Below are 15,555 nucleotides of genomic sequence, written 5' to 3'. Positions count from 1 at the left end.
TTGTAGAACGTTTCTGAAATCCAGTCGTTAAAGTATGAAGTTTGATTGTGTTTGAAGTGTAATTCATCTTAATTTTGATCCTATAAACTATCTTGTTTCTAGAACCTCCTTCATTCAACTTCCCTTCCAGAATACAAAACTGCAGCCGTAAAAAATTCCAAATTCATTGTTTCCCATTATGGTGCTTTTAAGACATGCTGGGATTGGCTAGTCCTTGTTGCCACTTTTTATGTTGCCATCGTTGTGCCCTACAGTGCTGCGTTTCGGGACAACAATGAAAGTCCATCTAGGAACAAGACAATCATATGCGACGTGATTGTTGAGGCTTTTTTCATTATAGGTAAGTACAAAGAACCATTTGATATCCTCAAATCAGGATAAGGCCCAAAAACACGCTATCATCTTTCATTATACCTACTATAACCTAAAAAGGTTTTCGATAATTCGCTGGTTTACAAAATATTGTAAAAATGCAAATTATAAAGCGTTTCACGCTTCGTTCACATTTATTCTATATGTTTTCATCACGAAATTTATTGTATACCTATCCAATAATTTCCTGTAGCTTCGGAGAATAAATTTGAGATTTGATACAACCGATTTTTTTTTTTAAATTGCTAGAGCACTAGAATAATCAGACTTCAGCTGTTAAAGAGTAAAAATAAGAATAATTGTTAAGCCTAATGCATGAATTGGAACTCGTCAATAATGACATTTATTCAATTTTATTGTGCAATAAACTTGTGTTTAAAAATTACTTATTTATATGAGATCTGGAAGACTATAAAACAAAGTTTGAAAACAAATTCACGAAAATAAACCCACAGTGGCACAGCAGAATATCTGTGGACTTACAATGCTTGAAATAGGGTTTCGATACCCGTGGTGACAGAGCATAGATAGCCCGTTGTGTAACTTTATGTTTAGCTTCAAACAAACATGTGGTGCTTATGAACCGTGTTCTACGAACCTAACTTGAACATTTTAAATTGCAAGACTAGTAAAGAACGTAAGCGACTTATCAGTATATAAAACTGGGAAGGCAAAATTTTGAAACTGAGGTTACCATACTTTAGTTCCCTATAACATATGCAAGTCGGCTTCATGTCTACTTTTTGCTTCGCTATACCTACAAAATATGGGAAAACTTATAAAAGAGAGAGAAATATATATAATAAAAATGATTTTATGATTGAAGTGTTTGCTTGTTCTAAGTATGGCGTTCATTGTAATTAAGATCACTCGAGACTACACCACTTACCACCCCCTCAAAATTATGTACAACAAGCGAATAATTTACATTAGAGTGCATTACACCATATACATTATATGTTCATATCACATACATGAGAGCAAATGTAATGTATTTTATTATTAATGAGAAGTATGCTAATTATTATTCTTTAAAAGTCTCAAATGTTTTATAAGATTGATAGTGTTAAGGGTTATAACAGTTCACAAATGAACAATGCATTAATGAAAGTACACTGTTTAAAGAAGAGATTATTTCACTGGGCTAATTTTGCTCAAGGTTAAAAATCGAAGGTTTTGTTTTCTAAAGGATAATGTTTAAGAAGACGAACTTTTCTTTTATAAGTCGTCTCATTTATTATGAAGAGAGAGAGAAAAAAATGTTATGGTTGTTATTGTTCATTTTTATGATTCTAATAAATAGTTCTATTTATGCCGTACTCATAATTATTTCGTGAAGACGAGAGTCAAAATTGTTCACCAAACTAGCTTTCTGTGCACCAGTTGATAGACCAAACTAACTTTCTGTGCACCAATTGATAGGATACTTACGTTTACCTTATTTAAAATACAAAAAGAAATACGAATGAAGTTTAATATGAATTTCGCGCAAAACTACAAGAGGGCTATCTGCGCTAGCCGTCCCTTATTTAGCAGAGATAGCTAGCTAGTCAACACTACCCACCACCAACTCTTGAACTACTCTTTTACCAACGAATATTTGGATGGACCGTCACTTTATAATGTCCCCACGGTTGAAAGGGCGAGCATGTTCGATGATATGGAGATTCGAACCCGTGACCCTCAGAGTGTCTGCGAAGATCGGTAAGAATCCAAACAATTGGCAAAATTTTCTGTTGAATTAATAATGGTATAATAATTTTATTAGTGTTGTTGTTATTATAGAGGTTACCTGAAGTTTGGTATGTTTTATTCCTATTTATCAGCGTACGTCGTTTCTAAGAACATGATTTTATAACTACTGTAAATATTGTTGATTTTATTTGTTTATTTTGAATCTTGTAAATCATCAAATACTAAAAGAACCACTGTTATTATGAAGACACTTTTGTGAGCAAATAATATTTTTTTATATTGAAAGTGCTTGTAAGCACCAATTAGGATATGTGCTTTTATTTCATGCTAGCTTTGTTCTATTTATTTAGCTAATCATTATTACGAGTTTTATTATATCATAAAAGTGTTCTGGTTAATTCTATCACTCTGTAGTTTTCGGTTATTAACCGCATATTTTGCTGGTTATCTTATGCGTGAGTTATTCAGTTTTTCTCATGAACTATTTTTTTATGCAATTCCACAAATTAAAGACGTCTAGATGGTTGTTTGTTTAAGCAATGTTTCATTTCTCTGATTTCTTTAAACAGATATCGCTATCAACTTTCGTACAACATTTGTCAGCAGGAAAGGAGAAGTGGTAGCAAAGCCGAAATCTATTGCTGTACATTACGCCCGAAGCTGGTTCATTGTTGACCTCTTGGCTGCTTTACCGTTTGACCTGTTGTATGCTGCAAATCTGTACAGTAGGGTAAGCACTTAATGAAGCAAAGAAATCTCCATCTAAAGAAAATTCATCACAGAATGTTTTTTTATATAAAAAAATAACGATATTTAGTTAGGTTAGATTCGTTCAAAAGGTTCGTCATAACATTTATTTTTATTAAAAAGTACACGTTATTGAAGGAAAACGAACTAAAAACCTCTCTTTAGGTAAAAGTAAAGATACACTAACTGCCCAATAACTTATGATCTCTTTTGCTTCTTTAAGAACAGAAACTTGTACATATATAGTCAAAACAATGTTTATCTTTTTATAAGTTATGTTTACATTGTATATACTTTCACAGAATGAACGGTAGATAGTTTGAAAGTGTTGGATGGCTGCAGTAAAAGTCTACGCAACGAAATGTGAGGTATCTTTACGTTGGCCGGATATGGCTTAGCAATTGCATGTTGGACTGTAAATTGTAGGATTCATGGCTCGCGTCCCGTTACCGCAAAATCGCATTTCGCACTTTGGAGCCGTGCGTGCGTTATAAGAGTGAAGGTAAACTTTGACTATTCAGTTAGGGTTGCCCAAGCGTTTTCTATTGATGCTGATGACTGGTTGTCTTCCCACTGGTTTATCAGCTTAAGACTAGGAACGACTAGCGCATTTAACTCTTGTGGAACTTTGCATAAATATTCGAGGTGAACACATAAGTTTAACGATATATTTTATATGTGCCAAGTTGCATCTTAAAGGAATAAAGGATATTGATGATGGAACATATAACATCCTTACGTTAGCTATCAGATCTTAACATAAGAAATAACTCGAATGTCTTTTTCTGAAACTGTATTACTAATAACTCCAGCATTACAACAATTTGTGTATTTAACAAAAGCCAAATCAGAACCTTGAACACCGTTTATTTCAATTAAGATTTAATATTAAATTCCTGAGTTTAAAAATATGTTTATTATTTAAATTTTCAAAGTATGATAATTTGTTTTCTTTAAAGTATAGTAAATATTGATTTTATATTTAGTGATACGTGTTCTATGTTTCAACAAATGTGTTCAGTAGCGCTGTTTTCAAATAATATTGACTAAAGTTTCATTTTTATTGACGTACTTGCTCAATACAATGTTACGGTTTGTAATACAACAGAATCTTTAACTACGATGTATTAGTACTGATTAATTCAGCATAAAATAATGGTTGAGGAACCACTTACTCAATACGACTCTGAATATTTAGAAAATACTATCAAACATAGTATAGTCAAGATGCAAACTTTAGAAGCGAGAGAAAGTAAAAACAAGTCTTGCTAGTCGTATGAGAGCAGGAACAAGCGAAGAAATCAATGTACATGTTTGACATTTGCCACGGATGTGATAAAAAGGTAAATAAGCAGTATTAGGTTGAGTTGCTTAGCAAGATAATGTAAAAAAATAAAGATTTTTTTTCAGAGATTTTGTTGTCAAAAATGATTAGTAACATATATAAACAAATTATTGAAACTGTTCGTAAGATAAGAAGCCTTATTTATTGCTTGAATAGTTTTGAATGAATTCAGATTAAATCTATTCTCCATAAATGAGAATTAACATAAATCCCACGTTTTTAACAGTAAAAGGTGAACTGTGCGGTCAATACGGTTTCTAATTAACGAAAGTCTTTCGGAGCTGCTGTAATCTCATTAATCTAGCTCATTTATTTATACAGTTCTGAAGTTCACAGAATAATCAAGTTATTCTTCAACAGAATTAATCTGCATAATATGGTGACATGTAGAATTAATCGTATTAGGTACTGTCTTTCCTTTACTAGAAATCATTCATTATCGACTAATGCTTTTGTTATTAAACACATAAAATATTAACATTGTACTTTTATTATATTGTGTCACTGACCTGTGTTTTATTAAACACAGAGACTCAGTGTTTTACTGCGCAAAGCGTGAGTATGGTGGTAGGACACTTTAAATCACTTTAAACCTTTTTTTTACGTATGTTACCTGACTTGACATGGAAACATCTACTTTATAACATTATAAAAGGAAGTGAGAATAGTAATATATTCTTAATTCGAAGGTATATGTCTTATTGTAACTTCTAGTCTTAGTCCTAGCAGGTAGAAATGTACGTAGTTTAGCCTATCATCAATACTTAATAACATGGTCTAGATTTTTGATACGTTTGAACAGCTGGGATAACGTATGCTGTTTTACATATATATGTGATATGGTATATATATAACGATATGATAAACCACGGACGCAATACAATGATAAATTAGGCCCTGTCAACATCATGTATGATATAGCCATCTATTTCAATTAACAGATCATTTTTATATAGATTTTATTAAAGTAGTGGAACGAGCAATCTATCAGTCGTCTTTCAGTGGAGATAGGTTTGCATAATTATGTAGAAATGTTGAGTTTGTGGTTCTCTGAAACCTGTGGTAAGTATTGAATTTTGTATTATTTGCAATTTCTTAAGATTTGTTTTTGATACGTTTAATCATGCAGAGCATGCATATTCTGTTACTAGTCTGATATATTGTTTATAGATTTTAATAATATTTTCTGTGGATGCTCCTGTGTTTTTGCTGTTAGTCTTTTGAGATATTTTGCTCGTTGCCACATTTTTTTCGTAATTTCGGATATATGTTTTCTCTAAGTTAATTTTGAATCATATATTAGGCCTAAAAATTTTGATGATGAACTGTTGTTGTGGCTGTGTTCTTAATGTGGTTTGCTGCGTAGTGTTATTATTTATGTTGAAAATTCTTGTTTTAATTTCTTTATATTTTAGGCAACCTTTATAGTTGGCCGTGTGGTGTTGGTTACAATTACAGCACAAGGGCGTACTATTTTCCTTTGTACAGTTAGTTACTTGTGAGGTGGTTACCTTCACATCCAACACATGGTGGTAATGACTTGCATGCTGCTGTTACGTGACCGTAGCGTTGGCAGTTGAAGCATTATGCAACAACCAGGGCCGGTTTTTTGTTTCTTCGACTTCAAACTTGTGGTACCAGAGTCTGATACCGTTAGTTATCAGTTCCTTAGTTACGTTGTGTGTGTGTTGTCTGTATAAACTTTGACAATGTGCGTTAGTTGTTGTGTTCTACTTGAAATTATTCCTTCGATTTTTGTGAGTTCATCTTTAATGTCGTCAGTGTTAATGGAATTGTGTATTTCTCTGATTATAAAAGACTGTGTGTTGAGTTTCATATCCGGTATGTGTGTTATTATTTTACCATGTCTGAAGGAAGCTTTCGGCCATTCAACTAGTAGAACGTTTAAGTCCTTGGTTTCTGTTCCTTTTACGAGGACTCCGCCCTTAGCTAAACACTTGATAGTAGTTATGTTTGCTTGTGGTTTGTGTTTCCTTATTTCTGTAGCTAATTGTGGTTCTTTGTATGAACCGAGTATTACTTCAATTATAATGGCATGCTTCGATGGTTCCTGTTTGGTTTGTGTAGTATTTGTGTTGTTCTTTTTTGTTTTCCTTTGTACAAGAATGAATCTTTCTTCATCCTGTTGTTTAGTGTTAGTGTCCAATGTTAATGTGGTTTCATTTTCAATTACTTGTTCATTTGATTTTACAGTTTCAGTGATCGATCTTCATCACTTAAAACAGTTTCGACTGAGCTTTGGCTTTCTACGGAACACATAACCCTTTTTCTTTTTTTTTGTTACCTTACCTAGCTGTGATTTAGCTCGACTAATTAAATTATCTAGGTCTAAAATAGAACCCCTGTTAATAGCACTTGTGCTACCCACACTATACTCACCTAAGTGGGAAGAAGTAGATGTTTTGTTTAAGTCACTCGAAGACCCGTAGTCTTCTTTTTCGTCTTGATTGTCGCGTCACGCCCGACGACCAAGCGTAAACGTTGAATTCTGTTGAGGCCTGTTGTTTTAAAGTGTTGTCAAGAGACCAGAGAGAGAAAATAATCAGAAGTAAATGTGGACTTTTCTTGTGGAAGTAGGTTACCGGTCTTGTAACTGTAGACCTAACCCTAATCGTCTGTTGTTGATAGACATATTTACTGATGGTTAGGCCCAAATTAGGGTTTTTTGAAGGGAAGTCAGCGCTGGTTTCAAAAATAATTAAGTGTGCTTAAAGGAATGAAATCAAAATTGCAGGCCAAACTGGCAGCTACACCTATAGCATTGATAAAAAATTTTACAGCAAATATTCATTCATTAGTCAGCTAGACCGCGTATTTTGTTTTACTTACCAATATGCCACATGTTGTCTTATTGTGTCAACGACAATGATAAAATTATAAATCTAGTTGCAACTGATTCTCATTGTAAGGCCCTATTTTAAAAAATTTGAAATAATCAACATTTCATCCCATGTTAAATGTGAGTTGACCGGTCTTGGCGGAGATTCTGTTCATCATTTCTTTTATTTACTGAGAGTAATTTCTCTAATTAATAAAATGTCCATTTTGTCTTCTGTCATCGTAACTAAAAGATAAATCTAAATCGCTTAAGGTCTTTCTTGGGTGACTTTTTCTTTTGTTACTGAAAATGATTAAAATATAACACTAACTCGCATTCTTGAAGAATATATATCATGGTTATCGGGAAATAAGTTTTAATAATTTTTTAAAACGAAACAAAAACTGTTTTCATAAAGATCCTTCGCAAGATGCAACTAAGGAGTTTAGAATTTTACAATAAGGAGTATTGTGATTCTAACTTTATTAAGCACTGTTCACAACTTATATTGTATTTGTTAATAATATTCAATATCAATTTGCAATTACCATGGAAAGTTTACAAGTATCTGGGGCAGAACCCTTTCATAAGTATTTTCATTAGTTTAATATGTATTCTTACAAAATGTCTTTCAAGCCAGCTTCATTTTATCCCATCCAAATTCACGCAGAAGAGGAGTTTAACAAGCGTAAAACCAGAATGTCCACATTCACTTTCTCATAGTTACAATACAACCCTTAGCACTGACGAACTATTACACGGGATATTAGGTTAACAAGTTGTAAACATCTAAATTCTTGTTTGTGGATTAATTTCTAGATGTGAGTTGAATATAATGATATCAAACATTCTTGAGGTTCTTGTATTTTAAGTTGTATCAGATAATTTTGATTTGCCATTAAGATCAGCACTTCTTGATATTTATCTCTAATACTTCGTATACATCATGGTATTATGGAGTAGAACCCTAAGCTGGAGAAATGTGATCCATTGACCATAATATTATGAGTAGAACTACGAGTTGGAGAAGTATGATCTATAATCATAATATTGGGGAGTAGAAATCCAAACTGGAGAAGTATGATAAGAGAAGTATAATATTGTGGAGTAGAATCCCAAAATGTAAAAGTGTGATCCACTGATCATAATATCGTGGAATAGAACCCGAAACTGGAGAAGTATGATAAGAGAAGTATAATATTGTGGAGTAGAACCCCAAAATGTAAAAGTGTGATCCACTGATCATAATATCGTGGAATAGAACCCGAAACTGGAGAAGTATGATAAGAGAAGTATAATATTATGGAGTAGAACCCCAAAATGTAAAAGTGTGATCCACTGATCATAATATCGTGGAATAGAACCCGAAACTGGAGAAGTGTAATCCCTTGAATGCAAGACGTTTAACCACTTTGCTGTGTCTCCAGTTGGCTCTATTCCCTAGGTGAACACAATGTAGGTAACTAATTGTGTATTTTGTCACTAAAATCAACGAGTTTTGTTGCGTTGGTTCGTTTTTTTTAATTCTATAAGTTCCTTAAATGTAATTTATTCGAAAAAAAAACACATTTGACAAACATTTCAATATATATATTTAATGTTTTATCTCTTATGCCATACGGTAACAACTGTAAATATATTATTACATTTAGGAATGTTTTTTTCAAAAAATGCAACAACTGCCAATATAGACTTTTTTTCTTTATCAAAATGTGAAATATAAAAAAAACGTAATTAAACTGCTGGGAAACAAGTGTTTAATTATGTTTAAAATTACAATAATTGATCGTGAGTGCAGACAGCACTTGTAAATTACCTTGATCGAAACTGATAAAAACTTCTGCTATTACATTAATTCTACGATTGATAAATGGTCATTTAGTGTTATTCGGCCAACATTTCAAAACTTCTCTTTAGCAGAGACGGATATGAGTATTAAAAAACTTTTATTTACGAACGCGGTACAAGTAATAACGTTTCGACCTGCTTAACTTGATGATGACCTAAGCAGTTCGACAAGTTGTTACATGTATTGTATTTTTAAATAAAGGTCTTTTAATACTTATATTAGCCGTCTCTGTTACGGATTTACTTCTGTGTTCCTCAACATCATGAATGATGTCACAAACTTCATGAAAACATGATATTACAGTATCTAATATAACAAACACGTTAAAATAGCGTACTTTACTAGTAGTAAATAACCAATGACTGAACTTTGGTCTTGTTGGTGAAAGCGGAAAACTTTTAGTGTATTTCGGGCTACAATACCTTCAGTCTGTATAAAATAAATATCTTATTTTTTCAAAGCAAGCATACATATATATATATATATAATACAGTACAAAAAGTTTCATTTCTCCTAGAACTTCTTATAATGTAAAGCTATCAGATCAAACCTATTCCTTTCTAGGAAACACATGATAATGCTTTTAAAACCAATGAAAGGAACTCCACCCTATGTATACCATGTATAAAAGATTTTCCTACTCTTCTCCTTAATGTATAAATAACACCAACAACCAAATAGATCCTGGAAAATGTAGTAAAGTTGTCCACACCGTATTTAAAAAGAAAGTTAGATACCTGAGCTAAGTTAGAGTGAAAAGTATTGATGGAAGATGTATGTTCGATGTAAGATAAAAATTATAACAATTGTAGTATACGTACTGTTTGAGTTTAAAATGTTGTTATTCAAAAGTGGAACTAAACATTGACACAAACCATTCCATCAGGACTTCCTCATCAGGATGAAAACGTCTTCATCGTTTTTGAAAACTTTATTGTCAGGAAAATAGGTCGCTGTCCACTGAGTTTGTGCTAAAGTTTAAAAATGGCTTTATGATTGACCGATTAATTTGACTAGTTGTGTTCCATTGGAGTATTAGTTTCGTTATCGTTTATTTTACTATAAGTATAACCAATTTCAATAATTCTGTTGAACAATACTATAATTTCATCGTGATTATATTAATATTTAAAGCAATTTTTAGTTCGTTTACCACTTGACTAAATTGAAACTTTCTATGTATGTAGTGTACAGAAATTACATAATAATTGCATTGCAAGATAGTATATAGAGAATAAATAATAATTACATTACAACGTAGTATATAGAAATTACACAATATTTACATTTCAAGGTAGTATATAGAAATTACACAATATTTACATTTCAAGGTAGTATATAGAAATTACACAATATTTATATTTCAAGGTAGTATATAGAAATTACTTAATAATTACATTGCAACGTATTATATAGAAATTACTTAATAATTACATTGCGACGTATTATATAGAAATTACTTAATAATTACATTCCAACGTATTATATAGAAATTACTTAATAATTACATTGCAACGTATTATATAGAAATTACTTAATAATTACATTCCAACGTATTATATAGAAATTACTTAATAATTACATTCCAACGTATTATATAGAAATTACTTAATAATTACATTCCAACGTATTATATAGAAATTACTTAATAATTACATTCTAACGTATTATATAGAAATTACTTAATAATTACATTGCAACATAGTTATATTGTAGTATATATAAATTACACTATAATTACAATGCAAGACTGTGTCTTCCAAGACTCACTTATTGACAGGTTAGAAAGTTACATACATTAAATTAAGGGCATTTATGTAACCATTTCTAATATTTTCACGTAGCACCTGTTGAAAATATAGACTGATTAACACTCTATTTGTAACTAGCAGTTTTTGTTGAAACATACAAAATATACCTAAAACTTAACACTCTACTTGTAACTAGCAGTTTTTATTGAAACATACAAAATATACCTAAAACTTAACACTCTACTTGTAACTAGCAGTTTTTATTGAAACATACAAAATATACCTAAAACTTAACACTCTACTTGTAACTAGCAGTTTTTATTGAAACATACAAAATATACCTAAAACTTAACACTCTACTTGTAACTAGCAGTTTTTGTTGAAACATACAAAATATACCTAAAACTTAACACTCTACTTGTAACTAGCAGTTTTTGTTGAAACATACAAAATATACCTAAAACTTAACACTCTACTTGTAACTAGCAGTTTTTGTTGAAACATACAAAATATATCTAAAACTAGCAATGGAACAAAATCAGATACGTCAGACAAACATTTCATGCATTTACGAATTATGTATTTTTTGTAGAAAACTAAGTAATTAGAAAACTTCTTCTCTCGGTATACATTACCTTACGAGGTTTCGTCACTAATTTTTACCTTCAGAACAACATTCAAGTTGATTTACTGTAAAATGTAACACTTAAAGATATTTTTAAGTAGTTGATTAAATTTTAAGGGATATATATTTTTAATTCAAACAAAACAGGAGTTCCCAACATCAAAGCCTATAAATGGTATGTACAAAGAAACCCAGATAGATATGACAATACACAATGAAACCTTACAAAGGAAATAAGGATAACAATATAAATTTGAATGTTTCTCTACTATATTTATACTAACTTTCGTTTCTTTTGTGGCAATTTAAGTACCAAGAGAGTGTAGCAACTCAAAATAGTACACTGTGTAACTGATATTTGCGTATTTGTTCAACTGTTATATCGCTTTTCTTAATATCTCGTTTCCAGAACATGAAAGAGTTCGTTAATAATTCGAACTGCATATTGTATGAAAATACTGTTATAAACAATGAAATAGATGATTTGTTTCTAAATTGTTTCATAGTTCATAGAGGAACGAAATTTTGATCTGTTTTAATTTATTATCTAACATTATTTTCACAACCCTACCGATGAAGATGTTTTTGACTTACTCTCCTAGAACACTTTGATAAAATGTTTTTGACTTACTCTCCTAGAACACTTTGATAAAATGTTTTTGACTTACTCTCCTAGAACACTTTGATAACATGTTTTTTGACTTACTCTCCTAGAATACTTTGATAAAATGTTTTTGACTTACTCTCCTAGAACACTTTGATAACATGTTTTTTGACTTACTCTCCTAGAATACTTTGATAAAATGTTTTTGACTTACTCTCCTAGAACACTTTGATAAAATGTTTTGACTTACTCTCCTAGAACAGTTTGATAAAATGTTTTTTTAGTTACTCTCCTAAAACATTTTGATAAAATGTTTTTTGACTTACTCTCCTAGAATACTTTGATAACATGTTTTTGAGTTACTCTCCTAGAACAGTTTGATAAAATGTTTTTTGACTTACTCTCCTAGAACACTTTGATAAAATGTTTTTGACTTACTCTCCTAGAACACTTTGATAAAAATGTTTTTGACTTACTCTCCTAGAACACTTTGATGCACTTACTCAAGCTAACCCGCCTGCTTCGCCTGGCTCGACTGCTTCAGAAAATGGACAGATATTCTCAATATAGTGCCATCATTCTTACTTTGTTGATGCTAATGTTCTCCCTAGTCGCTCATTGGATGGCCTGCGTCTGGTACGTCATTGCACTGGAAGAGATAGATGCTAATCCAATCCAATGGGATGTAGGTGAGATAAAATTTGATATTATGACACCTCTAATTCAATATTTGCCTTAAATTGGCATATTCAAAATAGTTTGAATATGCCGTACTCAATCATCTACATTTAGTGTCTTTTGTAATATCCATTCAAGTTGAGAAGTATATGACGTATAAGGTGTACCTAATTCTATGATATATAAAATGATATAGTCAATCACACATGTCTTAAAAGTCTTCGTACATGCAAGGTAAAAGTTGGTTTACCATTCTTACAAATAACTTCATAAAGTCATTATTGATCATAATAAGTTTGCTGCTTTGCAAATTCCGATCGAGGCCATTTGTTAAAAATCTAAACCATACCATGTTTGAACAAATCACTGAAAATTGATGTTCAACTTATGATTCACTCAACCGTGGTTGCCAATACTCAATATTTCAAATCATAGATACTGAGCTACAGTAATTAATAATTAGGTTAGTTCTGGTGCACATTAGAAATTAATAAGCAAGCACTCCGTATCAGGTCTTATTTATCAATATCGAGTTGATCCTTCGATCGATATCATAAAAATGTTTTCACATCAATGTGGGCTCCGATTTTAGATGTTTTTGACTCTAACATCCGTATGTTGTATATAAAGTGTAGAAGTAAAAGAAAACACTTTATCATAGTTATGATTTTCCTGTTTTCTATAGTTAACTTTAGTTTTAACTTTAATAATCATATTTCTTAACGTTAATAATTTTTTACAAGAAGTGTTCTTTAACGTTTTCTCGAGCACAGAGAAAGCATGAAACATTTTTCCAAATAATATGTCTTCTGGTGGATCAGTGATAGGTTTATTGACTTACGAAGCTAGACTTTGTGGTTCGATTCACCGCGGTATAATAAAAGCAGATAGTTAATTGTGCAAGCTTGTGCTAAACAAAACAAAACAAACAAATAATGTTTTGGGAGTTTATTTAAACGATACAAGTTCCCAAGCGGGATTAATAAGAACTCTCATTTAAGTTTCGAAAATAGCCCTATGAACTGTAAACAAATACATAAAAAATTGTTCAACTTCTAGGCTGAGTTAAGATATTGTAACTATACTTAAACTCTACTCAAAAATTATGCAGTCGGTTCACTTTCTTGTCTCTTTCTTTTTCACTTTAGTGTATTTACTAAAATAACAAAAATCACGTTACGCTTTTTGAGGCCAAGAAGTTATATAAGCGATTTAATTCTGGTTCTGACTACTTGCTTCTATGGAGCACAGTAAATAAGATATAAATTTCCATTATTGGCGGTTGTTGAATCAAGATCTCTGTCAAATCGTACTCATTCATAAAAATACAAAGTATATTCCTTATCTGTTGCTAAGAATAGATTGAGATATTTATATTTTTTGTTATTATTTGTTTACTATTCTCTTTCGGATTTTTCTGGCTTTTGTTCTGAAAATAATATTAAGAGATAAAATCAATTTATCCATTTGTTAGGACAAACTTAATAAATTGTTTGTACAAGAGATCAATAGAACACTCTTGTTTATTAACGAAACACATTTGTTTGTATCTTCTCCGTTATACTACATCTTGAGGTTATAAAACACACTGAGAGTTCCTAATGAATAGCAGCGTGATTTATTTTTGAGCTTGGTCTCAACAAAGAAAGGTAATAAATACTATGAAAGTGCTAAGGATGGTAACCCTGCCGGATCCCCTGGATAGTAACACATCTTCAACTTAATGATAGAAAATAAAACGTTACATTTTGCTCCAAATCCTGTCAACTTATCACCGTTTATGGCTATAACGTCGGACTGTTAATTTAACACTCTCGTTTACTGGGTGAATACTGGAGCAAATATTGATCGAGAAAATTGCAAGACCTTAGGATATGTCAGGAACGAAGAGATCCATGATGTCTGCTGCTTGAATTCACACGCTGCTATGTATGAGAGAACGATTCCTTAGTTGAATATATTTATATATATTGAATCAATAGAACCAAAAAGTCGGCTTAAATAAAAGAAACAATCTAAAGAAGTTGTTCCATCCTGGAAAATTAAATTTTTATGATTTGTTCAAAAATAGGAGAGAAATTATTACTAGGCACCTTTCATGTTAAGTAGCAGAATCTATAAAACAAATATGTTTTTAAGCCAATCTTCTTAAAGTCCGTTTTAAAGAAACATATTTTATAAATGATATTGTATTAAAAGATTATAAAGTTTTATATTGAGCTAAAAACAAAAAGGAATTACTGACGAGAAAGCTGTAGCTCTGAAAGTACCACTGGATCGTATGATATGATAGTCAATGTTAAGCAGTTTGTTAAATAATAAAAGTAACTTCAACAGTAAAGCCTAACTTACCTTAAATAGCCGCGTCTGTTCAACAGACATGTTTGTTAAGAAAAATACTTTTGCCATTGTAACCATTTTGAATGTTAGGTGATAGCTTCATTATAGATAGAGAGAGAATTATAATATTTTACTTTGTTCCATTTTAAAAGATTGTTTTCTTAAATATGGACGTTAGGAAATCGTTGGCGGAATTTACGAGGCATTTTACGTTACGAGAATGTCCTTGTCAAAAACACCTACGTGTACGAATTCTCTCACTCTTTTTAAATATAACAGAATTAGCAAATTAAGAACAATGTAATATTGATTACATCAGGGTTTTTGTTACGTCTAATATTTATGAAACTAAGCATGAGCTTTCCTTTTCGCCATAATATATATATATACATATTACTTTATTGGATAAAAATTTATGAATGTATATAAATATTACGTCGTCAAGAAATTAATGTCGCGTTTTGGTTTGTTTGTTTGTAATTAAGCACAAAGCTACACAATGGGCTATCTGTGCTCTGCCCACCACGGGTATCGAAACCCGGATTCTAGCGTTGTAAGTCCACAGACACACCGCTGTGCCACTGGGGGCGTCACGTTTTGGAACACTTTCATTAACCACCCTCCAAAAAACGTACATCACCTATAATAGTTAAAGAAATCGCCTAAACGTCACGTTAGTGTAGCCTATATAATGTGTAAAGTTTAGTATA

General features: G+C 31.4%; 1 protein-coding gene across 1 annotated transcript in view; it reads left to right on the top strand.

The window, feature by feature from the left end:
• Window positions 1-15,555, top strand: part of LOC106461216 (potassium voltage-gated channel subfamily H member 8-like) — a 132,571-nt gene that overhangs the window by 75,936 nt on the left and 41,080 nt on the right. Inside the window, exons 6-8 of the mRNA XM_022388329.1 lie at window positions 103-340; window positions 2,637-2,797; window positions 12,312-12,516. Of these exons, the coding sequence (XP_022244037.1) occupies window positions 103-340; window positions 2,637-2,797; window positions 12,312-12,516 (604 nt within the window). The remainder of the gene's footprint in view (window positions 1-102; window positions 341-2,636; window positions 2,798-12,311; window positions 12,517-15,555) is intronic.

The sequence above is a fragment of the Limulus polyphemus genome, unplaced genomic scaffold (genome assembly GCF_000517525.1).
Source record: "Limulus polyphemus unplaced genomic scaffold, Limulus_polyphemus-2.1.2 Scaffold37, whole genome shotgun sequence".
NCBI lineage: Eukaryota > Metazoa > Arthropoda > Merostomata > Xiphosura > Limulidae > Limulus > Limulus polyphemus.
The sequence above is the reverse complement of the archived record's forward strand: the minus strand, read 5'-3'. Positions and strand labels throughout refer to the sequence as shown.